Source organism: Tigriopus californicus, chromosome 5 (genome assembly GCF_007210705.1).
Source record: "Tigriopus californicus strain San Diego chromosome 5, Tcal_SD_v2.1, whole genome shotgun sequence".
Taxonomy (NCBI): Eukaryota; Metazoa; Arthropoda; class Copepoda; order Harpacticoida; family Harpacticidae; genus Tigriopus; species Tigriopus californicus.
This window is the reverse complement of record NC_081444.1, coordinates 4916999-4939575: the sequence shown is the minus strand read 5'-3', so window position 1 is coordinate 4939575 and position 22577 is coordinate 4916999. Positions and strand designations below refer to the sequence as shown.

Genomic DNA, 22577 nt, shown 5'->3' with positions numbered 1-22577 from the left:
TGGATCAAAAGACCATGTGTTTATACATGGAAGCGACTTAAAAACAAATAGGTTGTACTGAATTATCGGGTTTATTCGCCATTTTAACTCCTTGAAGGTATATATATCAATCCAATTGAGTCAAGAAAATACTCTGGTTTTGCATCAATAACTTTAATTTAGATTGCATTGGGTGTTTGTGTCTTTTTCACACGAGTTTTTCCGAGCTCTGCTGAGGGTTGAAATTCGGTGGGGGGATCGAGTACAGACTGTTTCTGGCGAAAGATAAGGTACTCCGACTAGGATCAAGGCCGAGCAGAGGGTTCCTGGATATGGAATTTGGCCTGGATTGGCCTTGATATGGTTCCATCCACCAAACATCATTGTGAAACGTGTAGATGACAGGACGAGAAGCTTTGCTTCTGGTTCGACAAGATGAAGCTCGATGACGAGGACAACTTTTGGCCGGGGAAGGGGATTGGAAGGACAGGGATTTGGAATTCTGCCTCAAAGAGGGCGCTGCGGCCTCATCTGACAAGAGTCTCTCCAATGGAATAGGGGACACGTGGTGGTTGCTGTGCTGTTGCAATGCATTTGAGCTCTTGGAGCTGTCTTTTGGAAGAATCTCTTCAGTCGGAATGGAACCCGTAATCGGATGATTGGTTTTGGCTCTCCGGCTACAAGTGCAACACTGCAAAAGTAAATAGAGGTTTACATTTCAAGGAACTGCTTGTGATTGCAGATCGAACTCACGGATCGCCTTAAGAAATCGTTCAAGTTTCTAAAATTTGTGACTTTGGAATGGCTCAATTCATCATCTCCGGAATGGCCAAACGATCGATTTGAATTGCCGCGGCTATTCTTCCGTGTATGACAACAACAGCAACAGATTATACTGGCAAACGCCCTGGAAAGAAGATCAAGATCTTGTGTTAGGGAACCATTTCCACGGTCATCCTGACTCGCCTTTGCTTGAAAACACGAGACATTTCCAACAAAATGCACCCATTTTGATACATAAAGACAGATGTTTAATATTTTTGGAGCGCGCTTCTCATTCCAAAAGCTCCAATCATGGTTCCCCGAAAAGAGAAACGAGACGACGGCAATGGTGTACACACTCAACTTTACGGACCACTCTTACAGAGTCCTATGGGACAAGTTGTATTAGTGAAGACTAACTCCATTTGGGTAGTGCTCCATTACACTTGGGTACTCCCAGATGATCTAATAAACAAGTTTCACTTTAGCCTTGAAATGTACATTCATACTCATTCAAGCATTGGGTCATAAAAGCGGAAGGGTTTTAATCACGCTCCTCGATCATTTGGAACTTGGACCCAAAGGGACCAATAGACTATATTTCCTTCGAGGTTGGACTTCACAGCTATCTCTGTGAAGTGTGTTCCATTCTTTAGGGTAACTTTAGAGCCATTCTGCCCTTCACTCATAGATAGAAGTACATTCATGAAGAGGTAGGCATGGATCCAATAGATCCTAATGTCATGTAACATGATTAGAGATAGATTAGCAAACGAGTAGGAACATCAGATCGAAAACTAGGTGGTCTTGGAACAAGTTCGGCTTTGAATGGAAATACAAAAAGCCTGAGGGGAAACCCAAACATCAAGTCCATCTGACTTTGGAACCCTTCAAACTGAATTCTCGACAGGAGATGATTCTTCTCTGAGTAAAAAAATCCCGCCCAAAGTTTCAACAGTCTGACGAGAGGCTTCGAAATGGTTGGTTCCAAGATCTGGGAGGCAGATAAAAAGTTTCAGTCTCGACAAACATGATCTTTTTACATCTGGAATTTGGACTCTTGATTTGATAGCTCCGACCAAATGGGCGTTGCTGCTTTGGAAATGGAGAAACCGGAGTTGAAGGCAAACTTTGGTTCTTGGTTTGCTCTTGTCTTTATTCTCGGTCTCCTAATCTGTGAAATGGTTCCACTCCTCAAGGAACAACCTGCTCCTCATTTATGTTCAAGGCAGTTGTTCCCTCCTCAATGATCATCGATCGGTTGGGAGTATCTGATCGTTCGATTGTCAGAGCAGAATAAGGGATTATCCCCGAACTAAAAGCTCATTTTTAGCCAGGCGACCAACATTGTGTGGCCATCTTAATACCTTCTTCCGTCTTGACGTCTGCGTGAATGAAGAACTCCCAAAGAAGTAGAAGAAACAAGCAAGCAAGGACGCCAGCAAGCAAGCGAAGGAAGATGGACCAAATCCACTTCGTTTGTGTTCGGGTGAGTGTAAAAGCGAGAAGGAGCGAAGGCTTTTCAAGCGGAAACCCCCTTTTTGTGACTCTTTTTTCCTCGTTTCTCCTCAAGAAACAACATTCTGATGTTCTTGGTGTGTGTTGGGTCGCGTAATGTCCTCTTGATTTAAGCCGGAGAAAACGAAGAGGTTTCTCTCTTCCGATGGGTCGGTCAAACTTGAAAGCTCAATGAGGCTCGGTCTGATCAAAATTGACACCCTGAGATTGATTTGTCGAGAGAGACACAACGTCTAGTTCGAATTTGGAAGTGCAGCCAGCTACTGGAGATTTAGAATGGCATCTTGCGTCCTCAAGTAATCTCAACTTTTCAGAATTTTGTGAATGGGTGCGATCATTGGTCAAGAGAGTAGTGTGGGTATTAGTTATCATACGCGTTTTTTATTGATGTCCCAGGCACTCATTTTGATCTCAAATTTCCGACACACAATATCGCCATGAGTGTCTGCCAAACTCTGACTTGACTTCTCTCGGTTGGATTTCCGAGATGCCTCTCGTTTTACTTAATGGCCCTTTGGAAGGCGCGGATCTAATGCATCTTGCGCCCTTCATGGTTGGAGCCACGTTGTTGAGGGGATTTCAGCTTCGTCGCCTTTCAGCAATCTCTCCAGACAGATATTTGATGGCAGACTGTGATGGCCGGGACCGAAACCTTGTTTCCGTCAAAATGTCTTGTTACCACGTCACAATCAGAAACTGCAAATGCTTTCAAGGCATGCGGCACTGAAGCAAATCCTCATGCCTGATGAAAGAAATCTTACCGCTTGAACCACCATCTATTTTCGACGAAGGGTTCAGATACTTGAGCCTGGCGTTGCTTGTGGTCCGCGAATATTGCCAGGAACTTCCAAGAGCTTTTGGGTGGCTTAGATGATGAAAGTTTCTCCACTTACCAAGATGAACTGAACTAATTTCGAAGTCACACAAAAAGTCGAGTGGTTCAAAAGACTGGAACGGCAAATAGGTGTGTGGCAATGGTAATTAACACTCATACGTCTGGGCTCCATCTTGGTGTGACACTGACCTTTCGGATCAAATTTATTCGAAATCATTCCATCTTCCACACTCTAAAACCTTATCATCTCGATTTCGATTGGCTTTTTGGTGCGTTCAGACCGAGCAAAGAACGACCTGAGGATCGAGTTAGACGAAAGTACATAGAGTGGTTGATCCTAGCACTATAAACCCCGAAGACCAAATTGATGCATGGATTTGTCATGCATGGATAACCCTGAGAGCATATCCGGGTAAATAAATGTGTGGACCGAGCCTCAAACCAAGTGAAGAATGGTCCGTTTCCACTTCAGGGTAAAGTCATGTTGCTTATGATGCCAAGACAAGGCTCCGATACCGAGGAAGAAACGTTTGGCCTTCATTCACCATGGTTCGCTTTACTCCGAGTGTAATTCTCGGATCAATGAGTTGTGTTTGGTGCCCCCACTAGAATCAGTTGGCCTCCTTTGAACCAACCAATCTCGGTCTACCAGGGAGTCACATATCTCAAATGCAACCAAAGCAAGAGGGTCCACTGGGTGGATCTGTCGGGAGATGAATTGGCAGTAAATCAAATTCTTTTCCAGAATGGTCACTAATGAAAAGTGGGTGCGGATCCTACGACCTCTTGTCCTCGTCTTGACCATTTCTAAAGCATTGATCAAGCCGCCAAAAGAGAGGATCTTTTGAAAAATCTCCAGAGTAAAACCTGAGGTAGGTACACATTTCTTGGGAACTTATGAAGGTCAACCCCAGCCTTATAGCCTTGAGAGAAAGCAAACACTCATGTGGCTCTATAGGATCACAGCTTCAATTTGCGCCGTAAGTACTGGCCGTTGTTAGCCTACAAACATCCTCGACCTAACCGTAAAAAGTGGGCATCAACAGTTAATTTCAAATCAAATTAATCATGGGTAATCTACGCAACATTTTTTCCAATTTCTGCAACGCTCAAAGACTCTTTCATTCTGAATCATAAAGTTTTTTTTTTACCTAAAATGTTGAATTAATCCAATGAAGAACATATTTTTTTTTTTACCAACAAAAAAAAGCGCTTCGATTTCACTTTTAGAATGATTTTAAAACAAGCAAATTTTTCCAATAAAAAAAAAAGTTCAAATATATTGCACAAGAACCTAAGAAAGCAAATGCTTATCAAATATATGCCCATCAATGAGGACTTTTAGTGTACAGTTCATTGTCAAGGTTTTCTTTGTTAAATTTCTTTTCAGAGTTAAGCACAAAATGTTGGCAAAGTATCATTCAGCTCCAATAAACGTTGTTTTGTTCTGAAGTTTTGTTGTCGCTCTTTGATTCTCTTTCTTTTAAGAGAGCTGTTGCTGACTTTTCTCCGTCAAATTTCTATTCAGACAAAATGCATAACAACCTATTGTCTTTTCAAATCAAAAGCCTAAGGAAAAAAATCAATCTGCACGGGGTTACCACAAGTGTTCCGCGAATCAATCTTCGCACACAATTCTTCCGCAATTTTCTGCGTCGGTTTTCATTTCGAGAAGCGTGGGAGGAAAATCTCAGTTTGGTTCGCGCAAAGTAATTTGTTAATTGAACGCCCCGAGCCTCACTTTATCATGGTTCCAATGACATGACCTTCAACAAAGGTCTTATTTCAAAGTTTATTTCCCAGCAACAAATTCCTTTACCCGGCCTTTGAAAAGGGAATGAAGATAACATCAAGTGGCTGCAGCCCTTTTTTTTTGCTCCTTGGGCCTTATAACTATTTGAACTCTTTCATATGTTGCATTGCAATTTCATTCCATTTGATCAAGACGAAACCATAAACCAGCTACAAATGCAATTGCCCTATTCTTACATCGTCATTGAGGTACTTATTCAAAATCGGAATATGAGCCACCATCAAACCATCGGTTCCTCTCTCGTTGCAATGATTGCTTTGTTCTAAATGAAGTGATCATCAGGATTTTTTTCTTCTCTTGTACGATTTGACAACTCCATTCAAAACAATAGTTTTGCATGAAGAAGTACGGTTATGCAGAGGAGAAAACTGGTTTGAGTTGGACTTGGGAAAAAATCTAATTCTCGGAAAAAACTTCTTGATGAAAGTCTGCAGCTTATTTGGATAAGAGGAAAGTTGTGTTCTTCTTCTCTTTTCTGTGGCATCTTGCACGCTCAACTCCCAAGTAGATTTCAAAGAAAACTGCCAAGCCTCATTTTAATCTAGTTTTGAAGTACTGCAATTATGGGAAACGGTTCAAGAATTTTGGTCCCTAAAGAAGCTATAAATTCCCCGCCTTGCCAAGAAGGTAGGTTCTTTATTGGCTTCATTTCGAGCAAACAAAATTGATTGTACGTAAATCAAGGAAGTTGGGCTATTCTTCTCTTCTTGTGATGCGTTGCAAGTAACTAGAACTATTTCCAATTGATCGCAAAAAGCTTGTTGAATGAAGTCAAATATTGGTGCTTAATAAATCCCTTATTTAGTAACATACACGTTCAATCGTTTGGCGATTTTACTTCCAATGATGTTTACTTAACATAATCTTTGAATCAAAACTTTTTTTGAGGTTTAGAAAGAGGGGAGTGAAGAGTAAACATGCACTTGGATAACGTTCCATATTGACGTCGTAGAAGAGAAATCTGGAACATCCATAAGCTATGTAGTACAATAAGTACAATACACTCACTATAACGGGTCAGGTCTTTTTTATTTATTTGCCAACGATCTCAAGTTTGCTCTAAATCGTTTGAAATGGAGAATGCACGTTCTCATAGAGGATCCATGCTCTGAAACATGAATCATCATTCCGTTAGCACCATAATGGGACATGGAAAGAACGAGGAAATCGGAAAATCGTGTGACCTTAGAAATCTGTCATCTGATCAGAACTCTGCGATCGCTTGGAATGCATTGAAACCCGAGATGAAATCTGTTTTACCTCGGAACACGACATTCGTGGGTTCACAATTGATTTAGGACCTCGAATGTGTCTGTGAGTTTTTGTACCCAACCCCAGAAAAGAAAAGCATTCCTTCTTCTTCTTCTTTGTGGCAATACCACTTGGAAGATCAATTTCGTTAGCCTTAAAAGATTCTCTCCTTAGTTCCAAAGTTTATCTGACACAGAAATGGTTCCAAGTCTCTCGTGGATCAGAAAGTTAGGTTCATGCCATTATCTTTCTCATAAACAGAAGTGTTTTGTTCATTCTCAGACTCTCGTTATCTCATTGTTTTTTTTTAGAGAGGGGGGACTGCTTTGGGCTTTTTTTACATCCGGAATGTATTTGCGAACCTTCGGTAAAAACAACAAGGCGAAACTTAATTGAAATGCTAATGAGAACTCGTTGGCACCAACGAGGGACAACTGAGAAGCGATGGCAATCGCTTAGGGTTAATTCAACCAGCCTTTAAAGCTTTGTTGTGAATGTTACATTAATATTCCATGTTTAGGAACATTTAAGGGGAGATGGTTGTAGCGCATTTGACTAATGCGTGACCGAGTTGATATCGGGTTCATGGGTTCGATCCCAGGTCTCCCCCCACACCCAAACCAACCCTCCTTCTCTAGTGGATATTTGCCTCGAATGGCAACCCTTGAACCCAGAATGGGCCCCAAATCGCCTTGCGCGACTCTAGTTGAATTGACATTCATGTATCACTTACTTTACATATATCCAATGAGGCATGCTTCTCGCAATAAATACATATATTCATGTAAGATGCCAATTGCCAACACGCACACGTAGTCATACTTCCTTGCCCTACATTTACAATCTGAGTTCTTACCAAATCCTCAAACTCGGGTCGATTATGTCGGTTGAGCAGATAATTTTTGTCTTTGTCATTCTTGGGTTCTAATCCAGGGCTTTGTGGGTTTTCCCGTGGGATAATATAGTAGGGAAGAGCTTAAACTTGCCAACATTGAAAAGGTTTGAAAACTAGTCTGGCTTGACAACCCAAATCTTGTCCGTCCTGCCATAAGGCGAAAAAAGACCCACTTTCTCTCTCTGTTAACAATATCTCTTTTAAGAAAAAGGCCCGGAAAAAGAAATGGCTCGTTTTTCCCCCCGTTCGCTCCCTTCTCTTCCGTGAGCAATGCTAGAAGCTAGAAGGCTGTGATTTATGAGCATGCGCCTACCACACCCTTAAGATCCGCCATTACACGTCCCACGAATTTTGAAAGTGAAATGCCTCGGCGCACAAACGCTTTATGGAGAGTGCTCTATCATTGCCATGAGATTCGCGCGCGAAAGTCGAGACAAATTGGACTTCATCCAAAGAGGCACAAAGGCCGCTATTAGGTTCCAAACGGACCGCTCAAGACCAACCAAACACATCATCTTCTCATCGTGCATAACAATGAATGAGTGACTCAAGGTGCCAAATCCGTTCGGATCTCTGCGAAACGAATACACAGTCCTTGTGGTGCACTGATCAATGCACAAAATCAATGGGAGGGCGGTCTTTAAAAAAAGCGACCCGGTTGACTGCCACTGGCGTGATGATTGGTGGCTCTTGGAATTCTGACAGTCTCTCAACAAGATCGCATCGCCCAAGAGCCAAGTTGAGTGGAGAAAAAGCGATGCAACTGAAATGAGACACAGAGGGACAGAGAAAGAGAGCACTTTCACTCTCAAGTCTCTGGCACATTGGGATGCGAGGCCTTGTCCTCTTTCGATTTGCACTCGGAATCTGTCCCATAAAGACGGCATATGATCATAAACATACGGAGCATAGCTGAAAGGTTTCTTTCTAGCGCCGAGCCTTATTAACGGCTTCTTGTGCTTATGAATTATGATGCATTAGGCTAATTAATGGCTTAATTGATTCTTCGGTGATTAATGGCCTTCTGCACCTCGTTGCTAACCGTATGGGAGAGGCAGGCATTTATCTCGAAATTTTCAATTCTTCACTAACCTGGCCTTGTTCTCGACTTGAGTAGGATCGTGTGATACTGTCGAGGTGCCGAGACTCCCATCTCTAAATCAAATTAGCCAAGTTGTCCCTCTTTGTCCTCGAAGGAAGCCTCGACGACAAACGAATCGAGGTCAGCCCATGCAGAACAGCAAACATGGGAGCCAAACACATAAACACATCCTTTTAGGAAACCCTCGACACCGTCAAAGTTGTTACAACATAACAAAACAATGTCACGAGAAAGATCATCATGGGTCGTTCTTTGAGCCAGGAAGTTTGAAGTTAAACAGTGAAACAAAGATGACAATGAGTCTCCGGTTGCTCTTTGAGGCTCTATGGGCAAACATACCTACTTTGATAGAGGCAAACGCCTTTGCCCAGCCATAAACCTTCTACCATAAATCATAATTTGTCATGCATCCTGCCGAGGGGTAGATATCCGGGACTTGTCTTTGGAGCAACATAAATGAGGCTATTTTTGGGCCCATTTCAGGTAAGTGGCTCCAAATTGAATGGGTGTCAACGGATGCCAGCTTCCTTTTTTGTGAGGATATTTGTGTAGGAGATGTTCGATGCTTGGAACCAGGAGGGAACTTGAGCTCTGTTGATCCAATGAATGGGTCTTCTGGGATCACTAAACGTGGCTTATGGCCCATGATGTCTCAAATATCAAATTTGATACCGGATGAACAATACAACCATTCGAGGAAGCGTGCCGCGGCCCTTGGCAACCTTATTCTCGCCGGTGTATCAGCACTCGATCTCTCTAGAGTCTATAGAAAGAGTAAACCCAGTCTTGTTTCAAGGGGTCTATCTATGGACAGCTACGGAAAAAGGAATACTAAATCTCTAGGGAGGGATATGCAGAGCAAACATAATAAAGAGGGAGATCAACTTTTACAATCATCTTCACTGATGAAGATGACTCAATAACTTCTGTATCTTATTCCAGGATATTTTGAAGTTATAATCAAATTTCGATTGATATGTTAAGGAAGAGCAATGAAACCTTTTCGTTGCTGCGCAGGAGAGTCAATTTGGAAATGGTAGAATTAAGGACACGTTTCAAATGATGTTTTCAGTCTTTAATATCACATGTCCTTGAAGCTCAGTATTCCCAAGGTAGATCAATATTTGAAGACATCGATAAGAATCTTTTGCGAACCTCAACTGGATTTGACCTTGGACTTGATCGATGTGCGTATTTGGCCAGGTTTGATCCGGCCGAAAATTCATTGAAACGTTCCCATCAATCAAAAAGCATTTCAAATTTTCAAATTTCAAGAGCAAGGCTTCATTTCACTGACAGTACAGAATTTTCTTTTTTTTTTTATTTCAATTCGCACAAAGGGAAGAATGCCTTTAAAAGCATCTGGCTTTTCACGAAGCCTGTCAATCTCATAAAACTCAGCCCACTCTACATAACAAGTGCATGCCAAAAGGAGCAAGGGTTTTTTTCTCCAAACAGAACACGCCAAATTGGTTTACCAAGAAGTTAATTCTACCCTTGAAACCATGTCTGTGGTTTGCAACTCGCATTTGGGCTTTCAGTGTGGTGATGCAGTGCAAGAAAGATTGGAAAAAGCTCAGAGAGTGACAACAGTAAGGGCCGGAAAATACGCGTTTTTAAGGCCAAATGTGTGCATATGAAATGATATTTTAAGGGAGGAAAATATGCGTCTATGTTATATCAAAAAAAATATTTATTTCTGAGACGATTTAAAGTACCACGAATACCTTTTGAAGTTGTACTGTTATGGTGGCTTTTATTCAAAAAGACAAACCAAAGATCGTTTAATCAAAATTTTGGTTTCAGTTCAGGAAAGTAAAGTTTTCAAAACCTATCAACATTTTTTGCAATTTCAACATGACTCAAAATTACTGAAACCCACGACACGTATTAACAAAAAAGTGCATTTTTCCGGGACAAATCCCAATGAAACGACAACGGGTTAGCAATACAAATAAATACATGGCTATCTGGGCTAAAACACAATCGAGGTAATCCGGACATGTCTGGATGTAAGTCTGAACTGACACATATTTCTTCTCCTTTCCTCCCTGGATGGAAGTTACACTTTGAGCCCCATCATCACCGCATAAATTTTCTTGTCACGTATCTTTCTACTAACTGGTTGGCATCTGGACCAGACGCTTTCGTCAGCCTGTCCTCTGGTAACATAATTTTGGGTGGGTGGAAGAGTGTTTCATTTGACCGACCCACAAGTTAGCCCAAATGGTAGACAGAAAAAGCGCTGGGACAACTCACTCAAACAGGTCTGCTTTATGAAGCCGACCAGAAAAGGTTTACACTTGGGGTTTCCATACAGAAAGAAGCAGTGTCAACGATTCATATTTGTAACGGGAAATGTTCCTGTCTAATCCTTATCTACAAACAAACGAAGGGCTTTTGTAGCAGAGTAAAGTTTGAACCCGTCAACAACCCAACATTTCCATGATGAACCTAGAACGTTGTTCCAGAGATTCGAAAAGTTTGACAAATCGTGAACAAGTTCTTGAGCAAGGTCTTGAGGGCCATGGTTATGCAGTAATCATGTGTTTTTCTTTTACAAGGACCGGTTTTCAGCACTATAAAGTTCCCTCTCCGGCACGCAAAGGAAACCAAACGCCACCATTAAAGATCTTAGTTCATGGCATTGTGTTCACGAGTGGCCGGAATCTAAGTTTCTAGCCACTCGTGAGGAAAATATGCAGTCTCTAACGTCAATTTTGGCTTTGAATGGTTTCGAGGGAAATTCATACGTTGAAAAACGCTTCTTGTAAAAGCAAATTGTTTATTCAAAAGCGGTGGCGTTCTTTCCATGCAGTTTATTAAGTTCGGATCTCAAAAACTCGATCGGTCAGGACACCTTGATTGTGTTGGCCATTTCATCAAGCCCTCTTTTGTGTGAAGAGAAGCTCGGGCAAGCCCTCGCTCGCTCTTCTCTTCAAACTTGACGTTATGTAATGGGCGAAAGCATTCAAGGTGTCTTGACCTTGTCGACTATCTTCAAACTTCACTTTTATAAACTCTATCCCCCAATGCCCCCGAAATTGAATAAATAGCTATTCTGCCATGCTTTGTGTTTAGGGTATAAGCAAATGTTGGATTGAAAGAAGGGGTTGTGGCTACTCGATAAAACCATTTTTATACCATACCAGAAGAGAACCATTTCGTGCCTGCGAGTTTCATTTGGGGTTTATATTCAGAATTTGGAAGCAATATCAATGATTCACGATTTGTGAGTGTACTGTAAATCTATAATATATTATACCTTAGACGTCAGGTTTACCTCGACAGTATCATTGTTTCAAGAAGTAGAGGACCTGGATTGAAAACACTCTGGCAATTGGTTCAAATTTCCATTCTCAATTTTAAAACCAGCTCTACATTGAACTCTCGCTTTAAAAATAAGGTTACCCGAGAGCCAATGAGAAACATGCCGTAGCAAAAGTGTAAGGGAATTTATAAATCGCTTCTTCTTTCTTGATATATCATTAAGGCATCTCGAAGGAAGGATTTAAGTGCATTGAAATGGGTTGAGTTACGGCAAAAAAAGCCCGACCCATTTATTCGATTGTTAACCTGGGTCAACCAGGACTTGGTCCAAAATTTGAACGTCGACAACTCAGCACAGCCTAACCGGAATAGCTTGGCCTAATACGTACATCTCTAGAATATTCAGGTTGTACCATTCCATGAATTTCCCGACTCGATCTCGTTTTCTCTTTCTGGCGCTTCGGTAATGAACGATCTTACGTTAAATGATCGTTAGCGATGCCATGGTTCCAGCTCAGCAACCTGACACCATCACATGGTCCGATGCTCCCTAAAGATATCACATGAAGGCTGGCATTGTTAAATAGACATTACCAGATAAACACGCGCAATCTGAGGTGTGCCAAAAGCTTTGAGTCGAGGGCATAGAGGTCCTTTCACTCTAACAGCACGGATTTGGAACCTCCTCTTGGCAGGCTCCTCTTCAGAAACCACCACTCTGACGTTCTTCAATGGACCCAAGGTGAAGAAAGGCTGGCAATATTTGCCAAATAATTTGCAATGGACGACCACCAATACATATTGTGCCTACGTTCCACCTTTGCAGTAATGGATTCAGCCTCCAATAGTGTTCTTATTCCCATAGGGCTTGGCAATAAATCTTGAGCGATTCTTACGGGAAAAAGATGTGAAAGACCTTCCAATACAAGATAAAGATGTGCCTGGATTCATCTGCTCAGGAATCAGATAATCACGATGTAATGATAAATCCGGAAGATTATTGAGTCCTTGAGTACTGAGCAACGAGATGGCAAAAATGAACCTTCTACAGAGTCGATTGTCAACTTTGGTATTGGATCTAACATCAGCCTATTGAACTAAATGTCATCCGGCTGTCTCAAGATCCAAAATCAATTTTGGGATGAAGGCGAAACGACCGGGCTTGATAAAAATGTCCAATTTTGAATTAGCATATTTCGGGACACCGTGAAATAAGCTTTAGTTCAGTCAAGTACGTTTTACGACTGTCCTAATGTGAGTGTTAGTAGATGTCATATGTTGTTAAATGCCCTGGTCTCTGAGTTTTTTGGTCTAGTTATTTTAAGAAGATTTTCTAGGCCAACTTGACTTCCTAAAAAAACTCGTTGGGGATTAGAGCGTATCCGACGTATTGAAATCCCCTGGATGATATGAAGAAATATGTTATGACCCGACGAAATCACCTGTGCTTTAATAAGGCGGGTGTTTCTTGATCTTCAAGCATTGTCTATTATTCTTCGCAAGCCACCGAATGTTTTTTGATCTGCTTTCGATTGGAAAAGTTTCTTAAACTTGGTGGTTTCTATGACAATGTCATCCAAGTCCTTGATGGATGAGGATTGTTGGTAAAGTAAGGTGATGCATTTTTCTTCTCCAAGATCCTCGATGATTCATGAAGTCTTTATTTTAAAACTCTTTATTGCGAGATATTTCTCATTGGATCATAGGTCTTTTTACAATGTTTACAATGTTTATAAAGAACTACAAAGGTGTTGAGTGAAACTACTTCCATTTGAAAAAGTTTGACCATATTCACTTCAAGTAACAGGAAACCGCAGACACCTCTGTGTTGGTTCCAAAAGAAATCCATTGAATAAGGCAAACTAGTAATCTTGAGTTAGAGCTCTAGGAAGAGAAGTGTCGCTTCAATTTAAAGAGCATCAAATAAGAGAGTGAACAATCAGGAATATTGTAATACTCTTTGTGAAGAGGAAGGTCTGCTCAACAACAAAGCAATTTCTCCTAATTTTCTTTATAGAATATATACGTATACAAATATATACAAAATATTGTGGCGGGTCCTCAGACAGAGCGAACAAGTGATGAATGATATATGAAAGCTTAAGCTTGTAACTTCGATAGGTGGGAAAAAGTCGCTATTTGTCGTTTCTGCATCTCGAAGAAAAACCTCCATGATGTGTAGTTTATTTGCGTTTTGTCTACAAATCAAACTGAAGCACCATGCACATTTCAAGGTTGCTCGAGGCTCGTTTACTCTAGTTGTTGTAATAGCGTAGTAGTAGTAGTAGTAGTAGTAGTAGTAGTAGTAGTAGTAGTAGTAGTAGTAGTAGTAGTAGTAGTAGTAGTAGTAGTAGTAGTAGTAGTAGTACTAGTAGTAGCAGCGGTAGTAGTAGTAGTAGTAGTAGTAGTAGTGAGATCAAGTCGGGTAATATTTCGAAATGTCATTGCCATTCCTTAGTATTAAAATGCAGACCATAAAAGCTGTAACAACAACGTCAATGTGGCTCTAGTTTCGGGTGTACACCGTACTCAAGGAATGCATCTCTTTCACGAACGTCTGCCTCCACCGGCAAATGACTTCATTGTTGTGAAGGTTTTTTTTTTCTGCCAAGCCTTAAGGACCTTCCCAGTTCAGACTGCCTTCATAGTAGGTTTCACTTGAAACTTTGGCAGTGTGGACGCTCTACATGGAGTATTAGGCCAGAAGTTGGTCCCTTTTTTACGAACTGCAAAAGTGGAAAATGAGTCTCAAATCCTTTTTAATTGAGCATATTTTTGTACGGAAAACTTTCTCGGCCGCTTTGCCAGAGGAAAGCCACTGACTAAAGACATTACTTGAGTGCAGATCACCCAAGAAATGAGTTTTATTCAAGTTAACAAAACACAACTTGGGTTGGAGTTCCCAAGGAGGGTTTCTTGCCCGCGATATGCATGTAAAGAAATACTGCACAAACAATGGCGACCATGCTTTTTGACGATTTCCCGGGATTACATGGTATACGTGACCATAAACCTATTTCGATTCGCTTGTCGTGTTCTGCTAAAGTTAGCTATGTAAAACTTTTTGGGTGGAAGTTTTATAGGACCAATGTAGCTTAAAGGGGATATTAATTATTAATAGCGGCAGCCCATTCTTACACTTACCAAGCGGCCTTCCAAATGCATGTTGTTTTGCAGGGTGGAGAGAAACTAAGGGTCCCTTTAGACACATTTTTTGCCAATATTTCCCCCGCACTCAAAGATTTGCTTGATCATATTAAAAAGCAAAACACATTGCATAAGAAGGGGCTCGTGAAAATCTCTTAGCACCAATTTAGACGAAAAAAAATCAGTAAACCTTCGAGAATTAATCTGGTGGCTTTAAGACAACTCCAGGAATGCCAGATTTTCGCTCTCGGCCAGATATGTTCTTAAGAGATTCACCATTCTTGCACTTAGCTCCTCTGCGTTAAAGGCTTAAAATCAGTCCAGGCTATTAGAAACGAGTCTTTTGAATGGTTCACGGATGGACACTGAACGCCTTTTGCCGGCCTTCGGCTTACTACCGTAGGCTTGGCTCTGGCTTCAAGACTGACTCTAGTTGGCACTTTCAGACATGAACTTTGCTTTTGCAATATATTGAGGCGGCCAAATTATAGTCCGGATATCGATCTCCTTCAGGTGGATCGTCTTTGACATGGCACTAGAATGTTTCAATTTATCTCATGGAATGAAAAAAATGGGTCTGGGTTATTAAAAAAAATCTTCAGTAAGCACCAAAAGTGGCCCTTAATTTCTATCCACCCTGTAAATCTGCACATGTATTTTTCTGGTTAAAACTCCGATATACCTTAACGAGTCAACGGCAATGAAAAACAAACTAGTCATTTTTTTTCTCAAAACTAATGCCTATCCAAGGCCATAATTTATAAAGGTAAAACATCTGGGCTCGAGCCAGAAAGATTGGTCACGAAACAATAACGCGTAGAATGATTAAAAAAAAAAACCTTTAATAAGCGCTAAAACTGGTGTCGACAAAAGGCTTTTAGAGTTGAAAAGTGCCAACCAATGGTGCCCGAAAAAAGGGATTATATTTTTTGAAGAAAAAGACCTGGAAGCGTGGTGTCATATGAAACCCCCGTTTCCAGTATCGTATTTTCGCCTTTGAATCTATGCGTTTTTCCAGATTATTAGATTACGACAGAACTTGCCATTCAGTCAAAAAAAAAAAGATGAAATCTGCAGCATATTTTCACATTTCGAGATGGAAATGATCGTGGTTTTTCATTACCCAAAGTCCAGTAATGAAAGTTCAATGAGGCATTGAAACTGAACCTCTCCATGATTCTTCAGTTTTGTGGAAGCGGAAATAACTTTCTCTATTCATGCCAGAAATATCAACGTTCAAGGACATAAAAAATGGCATAATAATTAAAAAGCGGCCAATTCGGTCCCTTCTTAATAATGGCACCAAGAAATGGGACCTTTATATGCAAGCAGGGTGCAGCATGCTATCCGTTCCTAAACCAAACTGAAGCTTGGCGTGTACCTGAATAAAATGCTAGTCATCCTTGTCGATCTAAAAAAAAAAACCTTCCAAAGTGACCTGGTTTCGTTCGTTTCTTTATTTAATGCGGAGTTAGACGACGGATTTCTCGCTTGGCCTGCCATCTATCAATTATCATTGATTTTACCCTCACCCTCAAGAATTACTAAGTTGTTCAATCAGTAACTAATATGGAGATTTAAATACAACAAAGAAGCTCAAACTCGGCTAGCCAGGACTCGAACCATGGAAAACGGGCTATTTTCCAACACACTATGGTTGCAAGCCAAAATGGGTGTGTTCGTTGGTAGGAAATCAAGGGACTCGAACCCATGAACCCTTGGATATCTTAAAAGACACATCGTATAAGGTATATTGAAATTGATATTTAGTTAGCAATTGAACTGGGGTGGTAGGAAAAAAAGAGTAAATTGATTAAAAACCTGAAAGACCTTGAGCTTAATTTCCGTCAAAGCCTGAGCAATCATCTGCCTTTGTTTCATTCACTACTCATTTATTCAAGTCCCAAAGTCTTTGCTCGAACATAACTTGACTCGAAAGTTTAATCATAAATCGAAGTCGAACGTTTTTGAGACAGGCCTCCCATGTCTGAAACCATCCTCTCTTTCTCTTTCTCATGCTTGGCACACCCCAATCATTTTCAATATTTCAACAGTGCTGCCGAAATGTATCGGGCCATCCAGGGAGCAGATTTGCCTTTGAAGGCGCGACCTGAATCCGTCAGAACTTGGGAGTCTCCTTTAGAGCATGATGATTGGATATTGATGAACCTCCAATGAAAGGTTCTCGCTGGAGAGGCTGTGACGGCTGATGAAAAGAATAACAAGTAACCTTCGGAAGCCAGGCCTGTTTTGCAATTTGATCTCTTGCCAATAGAACCGAACTACCGCTTGAATACTATCCAAGTTCTGGCAACACTTTCTCTTCCAATCTGGCTTGGACGAGCGTGACTGTCTGGCTTGCTATGTATTATTGGAGCCTTGCCAATACTATTTGATATTCAGCCTTTGATCTAATGAGGAAGAATTTCCGATTTTGGCCGATCAACCGTGGCGTTCCGTTCCAAAATTTATAGGATCAACAGTTCCAGTCCCTAAAAGATCGGCAAAGACACTCTCAGACCAGAACACAGTACAGTGCTCTAGCTCGTAAAAGCGCCTATTTGGTGCCATGGCTTTCGGTGGTGTGGAATGAAATTTCAACAATTACACTGCCACAACCATTCTCGTGCAATATCGACGGAACGCCAAACTTTAAGAAGTTACGTCCATTACGTCTTGTTCCAAGGGAACCCCCCGAGATGAATCTCGAGGAATGACAGCTCAACCTCGTTGACTTTCTTATACCATGATTAAATGGCATTAGGGTCTACTTAAGCACTCCAAGAGGAAGTCGTCGCTCAAATATGATCAAAGAACCATATCCATATAACTTGTATGAGCTTTCCAGCCAAAGGTCATAAGATCAAATTCTTTTCTACCATGTAGTGCTGACGACAGAGTAAAATTTGGAAAGAAAAGATAACTCTTAGACCAAATCTTTTAAAAAACTAGAGAACACCAAAAAACGCTCCATCATTTCTGACTTTAATCTTCTTGGTCTTAAATCTCAAGCTCGATTTTCCAGATTTTTCAGCTTCTATTTTAATGTGTTGGGGCGTACTTTTCGTGGTTCATGTGCGATATCACATTTTTCAAGACACCGTATGTTAATAAAGTCATCAAGACGCCTCAAATTTTAAAGAACACGGAAGATCATCAATTGGTTCCTACTTATCCTCTACTGAAGAGGAACAAAATCGAAGAAGTGAATATGTGTTTTCATATTTTTGTGTTTACCAAGTCTGTTCCACTCGATTGTCCCTGATCCATCGCAGTGCCATAACTTGTTCCACATAAACGACAAATCCGCAAAATTGGCGAAAATAAAAACCGAGAGAGAGAGTTATTTATAACGTTGGGTTTGAACTTTTATAGTAGGCAATAAAAAACGTGACAAATTTATTTCTCCATGTGACAACGGCATGCACAGAGCACTTGTTACTCGGCAATGTGGTGGCGAGAGAAGCCAACGGAAAAGATACTACAAGATCGAGTGAAAATGCTTTCTTTTGTCCTATCTTCTCTAATTCTTCTTTTCATGTTCTAGATTAATTCTCTGATCTCCTTTGCCGGACTCAAATGACAATAAAAGCAGATGAAGCACTGACAAAGACCTCTGTGAAGGCAGTTAATCGTAGTTGAAACACACACGTTTTTTTAATCTCTATCTTATGAGCCTTTTAGGGTCGCTGCCTTCTACATATGGATTTACTTATCCAAAGACGTCAGAAAGTCTATTAATGTAAGATATTTCTTTGATTTGATTGATCAGACATAAAACCACCAATATTTGGGCCACATCCGTGCACTTCTCAAAGAGATCGTATTAGGAAAAAAAAATATCGGATCAATACTTTATTGCAAAACTATAGAGACAGCAAACAGTTATATTCTACCCATTTTTGAATTGATCCTCCCTATACTTTTTGTGATTACTTTCAGCCTTCTTGAATAAACTTCGCGTAAAAGTGGCCTTTCGAGATCACCAAGCCCAAGAATAGTAACAAATGCATTGCGCATCTACAAATAAATAATGGAAGGTCCCAAATGAATAGAAACCCATATACGTACAAAGACTGACGAATGGCCAAAAATGCGCTATTTACGCAAAGCTCATCTTTCTGTCTTACACTTTTACATCCAGCGCGTCCGAAAAAGATCTATGAAATAAACGTTGGAATTCGTCCCTCTATTAATATGAGTGGCGTCACCGTAGAGAAAGGCATTTGAACAATGAAAATCAAAAGGCTTATTCAAGCTCGCACTTTCGCGTGTCAAAATGAGCCTGCCTCTTGAATATTCCGTAAAAGTCGCCATACACAATTCGAACTCAGGATCGGTCAAATTGTATTGGAGCAAGTATGGCAATGTCGTTCGTTGCATTGAAAAGTTTGGGCCTGGCTTCGTGTCAACTTGCTGACATATTTTGATTGGATCCCTCTTGTTTGTTACGTTTAATACATTCAGAAGGCTGATAAGGAATCGTTCCGAGCCTCAAGTAAGTTATCGGGTCTTTTGGCGCATAAAACAAAGTTGCATGACCTTCACAGGATTTGAAACAAAGCTACGTTCAAACTAAAGGAACGATATTGGCATACGGCCAATTGAAGGAGATCACTCAAGGTGGTCTCATTTTCTGGCCTCTAAAACCAAGGCAGAATGCCACCCTCTGTACATAGAGGTGATCAAATGTGAATTAAACTTATGGAATTAATCTCCTCCAAATTCAAACGAAAATTCCGCATTTCAAAGGCCTTATCTATATCCCATGATTTGCTCGGGTCTGGCAAAGGTGCAATTCCATGGATGGACAGATCTTTCTCACAAGGCCCTTTGAAAAAAAACTGGCCATGAGCACGTTTCCTTTTCCATTGATACACGTACTCTTTCCAGATCTAAGACCAAAAGGATGACAGCTGAGAATATTCCCACTAAAACTTCTTCACCCTCCCATAGAATCAATTGTCAGTTTAAGGTCCATACAAAGCCGAAGAAAGCGGGACTATTGTTTGAATGTATTGGCATATACAAAGAAACCATCCAACCTTAAAAATATTCATTGATTTTTTTGGCAGGGGCCCTAGAAGTTATCAAATTGGATTAGTATGAAATTTAATCCTTTGCCGTCAACAAATGCCAAACTTTGATGAATTGACTGTGGATGGTCCATTTGACTTGTTGCGCTAAATCAACAAACTTTAATTCAACATTGACAGAAACGGCGAGAGTTTCCGACCACTTTGTTTATGCCATAGAAACTGAACAGTATTGTTTCGGCAATGGAAACCGATTAACTCAAGGCGCTGTCCTAAGATATTCTTGGTCTCGCGACCCAGGATCAAAAAAACTTTAAGCGAAATGCAAAGACGCCCAGTCACACTTCTTAGCCTTCGAGTGGCAAAAATATGACGTATTTGGAAAACTTCGCCACAGAAGGTTTTGGCTATCAAAACAAAACGGGAAAAGGCAAAAGTCATTTTCTTTATGCATGGTAGAATGCACAAGTGAGAAAATTGATGAAGATGATCAGGACAATTGAATCAGGATAGTATGGAACAATTGGGAACAACAAGTAATGGCAACTCAGGGCTCTTGGCCAGTCAAGACCCAACGAATCGAGGGAATGACGAATGATTTAATCACATGCCCTGCATCCCAGATCAAATTTGACGGCAATCATCTTTCCTGAATCTAGATCAACCTTTAAGAAGAGGTGGACGTTCTCTCTTGCTAAAACAATTCTGCAAGCTATTCATCCCAAGAACGAGTGTGCACTTAAACATCCAAGGAAGTCTACTTTTGAATACTCAATGTCGTAAAGCAAGCTCCAGAATCTGTGATCAAGGTACACGTGTAGGCTACTTGATAAGATCAGAGGTTCCTTTAGCACGCAAGACACATTTCCAAATACTTGGAAATACGTTGGACTCTATTGAAAAGAGGTCATCCATTACATTTTTTTCCTGCTCTCGTCAGCATTTTAAGATATACTGAATTATTAACGAAAAAGTATTGTCTAGCGCCTGCACACCTTCAGCGTAGCACTTGGAACTGACAGCATATGTTCGAAAGTCCCTGGTTCAGATATTCATCTCAAGTACCAGACGACCCTAGATGTGAGCAGGGAGCACTAATACTCGAACCGTAAGTGGAAGAAAGAATATGCTAATTGAAGATATGGGGCGCACTTGAATGTCACTTCCACTTCTACTACTACTGCTAGTAGGTTCTAGCTTCCCGTCGCTTATCAATTCTAATTCCTCTTCGTCGCTCGTTTTGGTTCTCGTAACTCAAGCAGTGTGGAATCTTTAAGAGGAAAAAGAGGCCTTTCATACCGACCCATTTGCATGGAAAGCTGTGAGGAATTTCATTCAGCATGCCTTCCTTACCTCCTGAAGTCCCGACTGAAGCAGGCGTAAATGACTGGGTTCATGCTTGAGTTGATCCAACCCAACCAGTTGACCACTTGAAAGACAATGGCTGGGATGCAATCCAAACAAATGCCGGATATCACGTTGGTCAAGAAGAAGGGCAGCCAACAGATGATGAAGACCCCCATCACCGTGCCCAAGGTCTTTGCCGCTTTTTTCTCCTTGGCGAATTGAGAGATCTTCTTGGAGAAGAAATTCTTCTTTTGATTTGTCACAATCAAGTTTTTGAAACCATTCGTGATGGCCATAGCCGAGTTCTCCATGTCATGGGGCTTAAAGGAATCCGACGGAGGAGAATGACCTTTCTTCAGGAGCTGACCTCCCTGCGAGGCCACGACCGCCACTGCGGCCCCTGCGGCCGCGGTGGACGCTCCTCCTCCACCTTTATGAATTCGAATGGTCATCTCTCCGTTTTGCCCGACCACTTTGCATCCCGATTTAAGGCTCTTGGTATGCTTCAGAGCGGCCCGATAGATCCTGAAATACGTGAACACCATCACAGCCAATGGACCATAAAATGAGACGATGGACGAGAACACCAGGTAGCCGGTGTCCTCCGTGAATGGACATTGCCACGGGGGTGGAGGACCCGTGGCCGTGGCCCGCCACCAGGCGATGGCCGGGAACGAAATGGCCGAACTGCACACCCAGACCAATAGGATTAGCAATGAAGCCCGCGTGTTGGACATGCGAAACGGATAGGACATCGGATCTGTAATGGCCCAATAGCGATCTAATGAAATCACGCACAAGTTCAAAATGGAGGCAGTGGATGCCAGGACGTCGAGCGAGTGCCAAGCGTCGCATAAGTCAGGGCCAAAAACCCATTGCTGGTCCATGGCCTCGTAAGCAGCCGAGAAGGGCATCACCACAAGACCCACCAGACAATCGGCCACTGCCAAGGACGTAATGAAGTAATTAGTGGCCGTGTGAAGCGAACGTTCTCGGAGAACAGCTAACACCACGAGAATATTGCCCACCACGGTTGCCAAACAGAACGAGAGCAAGAGCAAGAAAAGTGAAATGTGCTCAAACTCGGGATGTTGCAACTGCTGTGAGCGCGTTGAGCCATATCCTACCACCCAATTGCCACACATTTGCTGATCATTTGGCCATGCACTGGGATCCACCACCAGCCCTTCCTCGGTGGCGTTGGCGCCACATGGAAATAATGTCCAGTTAGCCATGGGATGGTCATCTACTATATTGGTGGCCTTGGTCACTTCCGAGGCATCTCCTCCATTGTTTAGATCCACCGACAGAGACATCATGAGGCACGTGGACAGAACTGCATCCCAATGGCGGCAACGAGTTGTCTCATCTGTCAATGGACGAGCTCTTTCAATGCACCAACACCCCTTCTCGAGTATTTATCCATCGACCTTCACGTCGAGAGGCAATGGTTCCATTGGGTCGGTGGATAGCTATGTGGTTGTGGTTTACTGGACTAGAGCACATCAACACCGCTCTCGCTCGAGCCTTCTTGAAACTGTGCCTTAACCACACAATTTGAATGGAGATCTCAGAGCCTAAGCACGAGCCAGGAAAGGGAACAGAGACGTTGGAACCCAAGG

The 22577-nt window shown here is 41.7% G+C and overlaps 1 protein-coding gene across 1 annotated transcript; it reads right to left on the bottom strand.

The window, feature by feature from the left end:
* Window positions 1-48: 48 nt before the first annotated feature.
* Window positions 49-22553, bottom strand: LOC131880424 (dopamine receptor 2-like). Its single transcript, XM_059227064.1, has 3 exons — window positions 20962-22553; window positions 733-886; window positions 49-670 (listed from the first exon to the last, which is right to left on the bottom strand). The coding sequence occupies exons 1-3, from the start codon at window positions 22272-22274 to the stop codon at window positions 188-190; spliced, it is 1950 nt and encodes a 649-aa protein (XP_059083047.1). The 5' UTR covers window positions 22275-22553; the 3' UTR covers window positions 49-187.
* Window positions 22554-22577: the final 24 nt, after the last annotated feature.

Excerpts from the sequence above, each read along its gene's own strand:
- LOC131880424 (XM_059227064.1), bottom strand. The coding sequence starts at position 22,274 with ATGATGTCTCTGTCGGTGGATCTAAACAATGGAGGAGATGCCTCGGAA. Across the intron at positions 887-20,961 it reads TTCAGTCGGGACTTCAGGAG|GGCGTTTGCCAGTATAATCT; the intron begins GTAAGGAAGGCA and ends TCTTCTTTCCAG. Across the intron at positions 671-732 it reads ACGATTTCTTAAGGCGATCC|TGTTGCACTTGTAGCCGGAG; the intron begins GTGAGTTCGATC and ends TTACTTTTGCAG.